At 47.0% G+C, this 9,294-nt stretch overlaps 1 protein-coding gene across 1 annotated transcript; it reads right to left on the bottom strand.

Annotated features, from left to right (window-relative positions):
- Positions 1-726, bottom strand: LOC138786831 (DNA ligase 1-like). Its single transcript, XM_069963899.1, has 2 exons — positions 636-726; positions 1-539 (listed from the first exon to the last, which is right to left on the bottom strand). The coding sequence occupies exon 2, from the start codon at positions 450-452 to the stop codon at positions 27-29; it is 426 nt and encodes a 141-aa protein (XP_069820000.1). The 5' UTR covers positions 453-539; positions 636-726; the 3' UTR covers positions 1-26.
- Positions 727-9,294: the final 8,568 nt, after the last annotated feature.

Raw genomic sequence — 9,294 nt, 5'->3', positions numbered from 1 at the left:
TGACTGTTCTCTGCATTTAGTGGTCACTACTCACCTGGGCGGTTACCTGTAGTGATGTCCTCCTTATACTGCTCATCACTGCTGTCATCTGTCGCCTCTTCATCTTTTGCCCTTATGTCTGTGCCATTTATATAGTTTAAATTCTTTCCCATAGGAATGTCCTCCTTATACTGCTCATCACTACTATTATCTGTCTCTTCTTCTTCCGCCTCTTCTTTTAATCTTATGTCTGTAGCATTACAACAGTTCAGATTCTTCTTTCTAGTAATTTCCTCCTTATACTGTCGATCACTGCTGTCATCTGTCACTGATTCCTGTAATGTTATGCCTGTATCATCAGTAGAGGTCAGATCCCTTCCTGTAGTAATTTCCTTCTTATACTGCTCTTCACTGCTCACGTATGTCTCTTCTTTTACTTTTACCATCTTGTCTGTATCATTAATCAAGTTCATATCCTTCCCTGTAGTGATGTCCTCCTTATACTGCTCATCACTGCTCACATCTGTCTCTGTGGCATTAATGTTGTTCCCATCTTCCCCCTGATTCATAAGATGTGAGAGAAATATAGTAAAAGTCATCAGACAGGAGGAGAAGTCAGGTGGGATGTACAGATCATAGGGAACATCTCCATCTACCTGATCCTGATCCTGTGGGAGAAGAGGACGGGGACATCTCTCTGGTGCTGTTCTCTTACTGGATCTGACTGGAGGGAACACATACAGAGACTGAATTCATTCTTTCCATCCAGATAATACAGAGAGGAGGTGTGTATATAGTCCTGTCTATTACCTGCTGATGGGAGGGGCTGCTGATCCTCCAGCATCACATCCTTGTACTGATCCTTGTGTCCTTCTACATACTCCCACTCCTCCATGGAGAAATAGACCGCCACGTCCTGACACCTTATAGGAACCTGACACACACAATGATCACACAGTCATCCCCCCCACCCCTCCAGTGGTGTTACTGTATAATGTCCCAGCATTCCCAGCAGCCACAGTCTCACCTCTCCACTCAGCAGCTCCACCATCTTGTTGGTAACTTCTAGGATCTTCTCTTCCTCCATTTCCTCATGTATCAGGGGCCCCGGGATTGGGCTCAGGGTTCTTCCCCATCCTTCACACCCAGGGGCCCCACAGCGCCCACTAGAGGACTTCTTCACTACTGTGTAATCCTGTGTATGGAGAGACACATTACTATCACTCCATCCATTCCCAGAATCCCTCACCTCTCCAGTCCTATCCATCTGTTATTCCATAGATAAGAATGATGTCATGATGACATCACTCCCAGAATCCCTCACCTCCCCAGTAAGCAGGAAGAGTATGTGTAGGGTGAGGGTTATTATCCTCTCGGCCATCTTGTCTCTGTCTCTCTCCATGGTTGATGGGTCGGTCTCTTATATAGAAGATATCAGCAGAGGATCCTGGAGTGTTGGGAGATGAATGGAGAGAAGATGAGACAATGGATAATAAAGGCTGCAAGTAAAAATTACAACTTGTCCGGCACAGGAATAAAAAGAAACAAGTTATAAATACGTAAAGACGTTCAGTCTCTTATGATGCCTCAAAGAAAAAGAGAAAAACACGTCATCTCACAACTCCAAACCGCCCAGTCCTGAAGGGGTTAATCCTCCCGCTGTCCCCCAGCTCCTTCCCTCCACCTGCAGAGCTGTACAGGAGCCGTGTGCTTCCCCTGTGCTTCCAGGACCTGCCATGATGTCACAGTCATGTGATCAGTCACATGGAGGAGGAGGAGTCACATGATCAGGGGCTGCTGCTCAGTGTATGCAGGACTCTGCTGTGCTGGATGAGCTGAAGTGATGTGTATGCAGCAGAGCTGTGTGTGTATGTGTGTGGAGCAGAGCTGTGTATGTGTGTGTTATATATGCCTGCAGCAGAGCCCTGTGTGTAATGTACATGTAGCTGAGCTGTATATGTGTGTAATGTACATGTAGCTGAGCTGTATGTGTGTAATGTACATGTAGCTGAGCTGTATATGTGTGTAATGTACATGTAGCTGAGCTGTATGTGTGTAATGTACATGTAGCTGAGCTGTATATGTGTGTAATGTACATTTAGCTGAGCTGTATATGTGTAATGTACATGTAGCTGAGCTGTATATGTGTGTAATGTACATGTAGCTGAGATGTATGTGTGTGTAATGTACATGTAGCTGAGCTGTATATGTGTAATGTACATGTAGCTGAGCTGTATATGTGTAATGTACATGTAGCTGAGCTGTATGTGTGTAATGTACATGTAGCTGAGCTGTATATGTGTGTAATGTACATGTAGCTGAGCTGTATATGTGTAATGTACATGTAGCTGAGCTGTATATATGTGTAATGTACATGTAGCTGAGCTGTATATGTGTGTAATGTACATGTAGCTGAGCTGTATATGTGTGTAATGTACATGTAGCTGAGCTGTATGTGTGTAATGTACATGTAGCTGAGCTGTATATGTGTGTAATGTACATGTAGCTGAGCTGTATATGTGTGTAATGTACATGTAGCTGAGCTGTATATGTATAATGTACATGTAGCTGAGCTGTATATGTGTAATGTACATGTAGCTGAGCTGTATATGTGTAATGTACATGTAGCTGAGCTGTATATGTGTAATGTACATGTAGCTGAGATGTATGTGTGTAATGTACATGTAGCTGAGATGTATGTGTGTAATATATAAACTACTCAAAAATATTGGGGAAATTTTGCGTGCTGGTGGAATTTTTGTTAAAGGGGAACTCCAGGTAGAGGTTAAAAAAATGAAACTTCTGCAGAAGCATATAGCATTACTTACCTATCAATCCCAGTTTTGAAACTACCAAAAATCCATTTGTTTTGGGGGTTGTTCTATATTGTGTTTCTGTGCTTCCTGGTTGAGCAGTTCCCAGAATGCAGTAATGATTCCAATGCTTTCCCTCAGCTGTTCATCACAGTTCCCCACCCTGCCCATTCCTCGCCCAAATCTGTTGCAGAACATCTAGATCAGTGCTTCCCAACCTTTTCCACCTCGGGGCACACCTTAGAAAAAAAATTTCCTCGGGCGCCCCTACTAAATAATGTTCTACAAAATAAGAAAACCGTCATACAGGGACTCACAGGTGACGTCTTCTTTGATCTGAGGAGTCACTTTCCCTTTTCCTCTCCATCCGCCATGATGATTTCTTCCAGCTACTTTTCATCTTTTCAGAACCTGCGAGACAAACAATTTAGGCTCCGCACATTTCTAGCAACTTCCTTTCCTTCCTCCCTCCTGTAGGCTCCATAGTAACTGCGCTGTTTGGTGTTATGTGCAGTAAAGCGAGTAGGAATGTGGGATGCCCCCTGTATGTAGGATCCCCTGCTGTGATGAACTAATAATGCCCCCAGAGGTGCCCCCATGAACTAATAATGCCCCCAGAGGTGCCCCATATACTAATAATGCCCCCAGAGGTGCCCCCATGAACTAATAATGCCCCCAGAGGTGCCCCCATATACTAATAATGCCCCCAGAGGTGCCCCCATGAACTAATAATGCCCCCAGAGGTGCCCCCATATACTAATAATGCCCCCAGAGGTGGCCCCCATGAACTAATAATGCCCCCGAAGGTGCCCCCATGAACTAATAATGCCCCCAGAGGTTCCCCCATGAACTAATAATGCCCCCAGAGGTGCCCCCATATACTAAAAATGCCCCCAGAGGTGCCCCCATGAACTAATAATGCCCCCAGAGGTGCCCCCATATACTAAGAATGCCCCCAGAGGTGCCCCCATATACTAATAATGCCCCCAGAGGTGCCCCCATATACTAATAATGCCCCCAGAGGTGCCCCCCATGAACTAATAATGCCCCCTGCTCTGCCCCTTAAAAAAAACAAACATCCTACTCACCTAATCCGCGCTGTGCAGGCAGCAGCTCTTCCTCCTCTTCGGGCTCCATCTTGCGAGCCGCGGGGACGGGACTTCCGGCAGGAGTGATGACGCCTGCCGGAGAGGTCACGTCCCGGCCTCCCATAGGCTGCTGGCATGAAGTGCCGGTGGCCTATGGGAGAGAATACAGGAGGAGGACGCTGACACTTCCTGCTCCTATATTCTGCTCGCTTTAATGTTCCGCCCGCTTACAGTGCGGGCAGAACATGAAAGTGATCCGTGCATCCCGAGAAGCTGCGCGACCGCAGCTTCTCGGGATGCTTAAAGAGACAGCGCACATTTCCCACCGGTTGGGAAACGCTGATCTAGGCTGTGTTCACACATTGCAGTTTCATTGTGTTACTGAATTATTTGCAGTAATTTATCATTTCATTGTGTTCCCACCCACACAGCATGCTGTATTCTCTACCTGTAACACCACACAGCACTCTGTATTCTCTACCTGTAACACCACACAGCACGCTGTATTCTCTACCTGTAACACCACACAGCACGCTGTATTCTCTACCTGTAACACCACACAGCACGCTGTATTCTCTACCTGTAACGCTGATATTGGAATAAAGTAAAAAAAACTTTTAGATTTTTTTTTTCCTTTTCATTTTACGCACATATGATGAAGCATCTTTTATCTTTGAAGCTGAGCCCCACAATAAAAACTTTATCCGATATTGTGTTACATGGAATATACTGTTTATGCCTCGGTTTTTCTCCAGGTGGGATTGGCAGTGCCGGCTCTGATCCTCTCTGCCGTTTAGCATCATTTACTTGTGTTACTGCATCATGTTTGTGAATACGCTGCAGTACTGCAATGAAACTCCAACATGTGTGAACACAGCCCTAATTTCACTGCAGACTTTTGCACAATCAGTTAAATCAGTGCAGCAGCTGCTTCTGGCCGGTCAGAGATGGTGAATCACTCAGGGGATTGGGGGATCCATCACACCCTGCCCCCTGTCTGCATCATCAGCCTGTGCTCAGCAAACACACACAATGTGAGACAGAGGCATGGAATATTTGTCTCCTAAGGTGGGAAAGCAGTGGAAGCAGGAGACAATGTGAATTGGCACAGAGGACATTTTTCTTCACTTCCTGGATGTCTATCAGCTACCAGTGTGGCAGAACTGTACAGATAAGGTAATACATTGTATAGACACATCTATATAACTTTTAATAGAAAAAAATTTTCCTTATGTGGAGTTCCCCTTTAAACATAAAAAGTTAATGCTACACTGATATTAGAAGTTGAAAGTAGAGCATTTGGTGGCGGTGTTAGGGTGGGTTCATACTGAGGAATTCTCGCGGATAATATCCGGGGAATTCCGTCGGCTGTCCGCGTGCACGGCTGCGCGCCTTTCCGCCGATTCCATAGACACCATTCTATGGGCTGGCGTATTCCGCCGAAAGAAGTGACATGTCACTTCTTTCGGCGGATAGCGGAATACGCCGGCCCATAGAATGGTGTTTATGGAGCCGGCGGAAAGGCGCGCGGACAGACAGCGGATTTCCGCGGACATTATCTGCGAGAATTCCGTAGTGTAAACCCACCCTTACAATATGTATAAAAATAATGAGACTCATGGTTACTATTTGCAGACAGTGTAAACCATCCCACCACGATAAGGTGGCCTCATGCCGGGATGGACCCTACACTGTACTCAGGGCCGTTTTAATACATTGGTGGGCCCAGTGCACAGCCCTCAAGAGTGGGCCCCCCCTCCCTTTCGGCACATTGTATAATGTACTGAATTTGCCCCCACACTGTATCTAGAGCCCCAATACATACAGTAGTTACCTTATAACACTATATCCACCATACAGTGATTACATATTATATAAAAACTGCACTAAACAAAACAGAAAGATATCATCAATTATACCATTACATAATACCGCCACATCATGACCCCTAACACTACAACCCTATAACAGAGTGCAGTTACATCCAGTGACTCACCGGGGGCGTCTTCTCCGATCAGAGTCTGTCACCTTTTCTTTTTCTCTCCATCCAGCCTGGGCCACCTTGAAGTCTTCTCCTGGCTGGGAATCTTCTCTCCAGAATCTGCCAGACAAATATTTTAGGCTCCAACACATACAGTAGTTAGGTCCCTTGTACCCCTATACAGTAGTAACACCCCTCTGTACCCCTACATAGTTACACCCCTCTGTGCCTCCATAGTTTTAAGGTGTCCCTGTAGTATATAGACCCTCATGCGCTCCTCCAGTTATATACAGCCCTCCTGTGCGCTCCCCCATTAGTATATAGCCCCCCTGTGCACTATCCCCAGTAGTATATAGCCCCCCTGTGCTCTCCCACAATAGTATATAGCCCCCCTGTGCTCTCCCACAATAGGATATAGCCCCCATGTGCTCTCCAATAGTATATAGCCCCCCTGTGCTCTCCCACAATAGTATATAGCCCCCCTGTGCTCTCCCCAATAGTATATAGCCCCCCTGTGCTCTCCCCCATAGTATATAGACCGCTGTGCTCCCCAATAGTATATAGCCCCCTGTGCTCCCCAATAGTATATAGACTCCTGTGCTCCCCAGTAGTATATATCCCCCTGTGCTCCCCAGTTGTATATAGCTCCCCTGTGCTCCCCAGTAGTATATAGCTCCCCTGTGCTCCCCCATAGTATATAGCTCCCCTGTGCTCCCCCATAGTATACAGCCCCCTTTGCTCCCCCATAGTATATAGCTCCCTGTGTTCCCCCATAGTATATAGCCCCCTGTGCTCCCCCATAGTATATAGCTCCCCTGTGCTCCCCCATAGTATATAGCTCCCCTGTGCTCCCCCATAGTATATAGCTCCCCTGTGCTCCCCCATAGTATATAGCTCCCCTGTGCTCCCCCATAGTATATAGCCCCCTGTGCTCCCCAAAGGTATATGCACTCCCCCTCCCATATAACATTGAAAAAAACAAACACTTTTACTCACCTAGGTCCACGCATTCCTCTTCTCTTCCCTCTTGTGGCCGCACTTACCCTCGCGCCGACACTCCAGTGACGTCGGGTGCTAGAGGGAGAGTGCGGCCTCTTGTGACCGCAGGAAGTGCGGCCACAAGAGTGACTGACAGGGAGGAGCCAATGGCTCTCTCTCTGTCAGTATCGCTGCTGCTGAAGCACCGCCGCAGCAGCGGGCGGGGGATGGGGGGGGCCCTGCAGGGGGCACCATGGAGGGGTAAGTAGATTACCCATCCATGGCGCTCCCCCCTGACAGGCTGGTGGCCGGAGCCCTGTGCGACCGCACTGGTCGCACATAGCAACAACCAGCCTGCTCGGGGGGGCCCCTTTAACCAGTGGGCCCGGTGCACGTGCACCATGTGCCCTCTGGTTATAGCGGCCCTGACTGTACTATCACCTCTCCATGACATATAATAAGCCTATGCTCTGGGCATGCAAGACCCAACTAATACTGGCAAATATAATAACCACCTGGGTGGGATAGGTGGAGCGCACGACCAAGTAGTGGCAGCCGCTCCCCCCATCTGGAACACAGGCAAAAATGACAAATTTGGTCAGCTCTCCTAGAACACCATTCACACTAGGCAGGAGCACGTTGCTATGGCTGAAATTGCAAACACACAAGAACACAGGAAAATGTATTGGGTCTGCATCTAACCATTGCGGTAAGCTGTCACATTTTTCTGTGTTAATTCTTTGGTCTCCTCCCAGACCTGGACTAAAGGATACGCCAACTCCTGGACAGTCTGTGCTGAAACGTGACGTTGGTGGATGGAGGAGACATGATGTTCCAGATTTGGTCAAAGGGATTCAGGTCTGGGGAACGGGCGGCCAGTCCAAAGCTTCACTGCCTCCATCCTGCAGGAACTGCTGACACCCTCCAGCCACATGAGGTCTAGCATTGTCCTGCATTAGGAGGAACCCCAACCGCACCAGCATATGGTCTCACAAGGGCTCTGAGGGTCTCGGTACCTAATGGCAGCACATAAAGGTTTGTGCGGCCCTCCAAAGAAATGCCACTCCACGCCATTACTGACCCACTTTGGCTGTACAGCATGATGGAAGTTGTAGTTTTGCAACAGCTGGAGAGCCAAGGTTCCCTAGCCCTGCTCTATGGGGTGTATTCAGTCAAAGTAGCTAGGTAAGCATGACGTTGATTTAGGCTATGGGCAAAATCTTAGGTCAACTGATAGGAACAGTCAGCGCACTCTGGGTTTTCTGTTACTACTGACCTTTATTCAGAATACAGAAATGGTTATAGAAAGTCTCATCTGTGACTATGAACTGATCCTGGCTACAGTCTTATTATTTAAGGACAATGTCCCACACGCATCTGTGGATCTTATGAGAATACGGCCTGAAGTCTCATAGAAGCCTGTTATGATTTAACGCTTCAGACCTGTGTGAAACCATCATATCTCCTCAGGACAGTAGGAAAGCTGGGTCCTACTCTCACAGTCCGGGAATGGAAGCCACTACACCTTTAATGAAGATGGTACTGTGGGTGTGCAATATATCTCTGAAATATGTGGGGGGAAATATGTTATAATTTATCCTGTACTGTCCTTTCTTCTGATGCGTCAGACATTTTTGATCACTTCAAGACATTGTTTAATAAAGTTTTTGAACTATATTTAAAAACTTTAAACATAATTTTACAAAGTTCCAAGCCCTCCGTCCTCCACAGTCTGTGGAGCTCAGGAGGTTCCCATGCATATCCACCAATAAGGCCAGAGCTGCTGGGTAATGTGCATCTTCTTCATTAAAGGGGTAACAAAAACAATCTGAAATATTCTGCTCTGGGTCTATTCTGACCCCGCTCAGCTCCCTCTTCCCTCCTCCCTTTAGAGCTCAGCAAGCAGAGATTTAAACATACACAACGTCCCCCACGCCCAGTAAACATATGCCCGTTATGCAGCACATAGCTACACCATACGCGCGTCAGCTCTGCTATACCATCAGCTAGTATGGAATATTGGAGAGATTCAATGCAAAGTCTGTGAAAAAAACAGCTGTATTTACTGTACTATAGCAGTGGGCAGGAAAGAAAGCTAAGGGAGCAAGTACACAAATGGACCAATCAGGGAGATGCTTGATTTGAAATGTAGTTTCCTGGCCGGCTCCATCTTGGTTATAGGTCGGCTTTTAGAAAAACTTGTAACTCAGGAACGGCAGCAGCTAGAAAGACAAGAGACGGCTCAAAATACTCAGGGGGACTTGGTGGGTGAGAAGAGCTAGCATTTCATTTTTTTCGCTCTTAGGTGGATAACCCCCTTTAACCCCTTGCCTCCGCAGCCTGTTTTGGCCTTAATGACCAGGGCCTATTTTTCTAATCTGACCCGTCTCTCTCTATGTAGTGATAACTCTGCGATGCTTTTAATTATCGCGGTTATTCTGAGATTGTTTTTTCG

Source organism: Dendropsophus ebraccatus, chromosome 3 (genome assembly GCF_027789765.1).
Source record: "Dendropsophus ebraccatus isolate aDenEbr1 chromosome 3, aDenEbr1.pat, whole genome shotgun sequence".
In the NCBI taxonomy this organism is placed as follows: domain Eukaryota; kingdom Metazoa; phylum Chordata; class Amphibia; order Anura; family Hylidae; genus Dendropsophus; species Dendropsophus ebraccatus.
This window is presented reverse-complemented; position numbering and strand designations above follow the sequence as displayed.

Coding starts and splice junctions, on each gene's coding strand:
- LOC138786831 (XM_069963899.1), bottom strand. CDS start 452: ATGAACTTGATTAATGATACAGACAAGATGGTAAAAGTAAAAGAAGAG.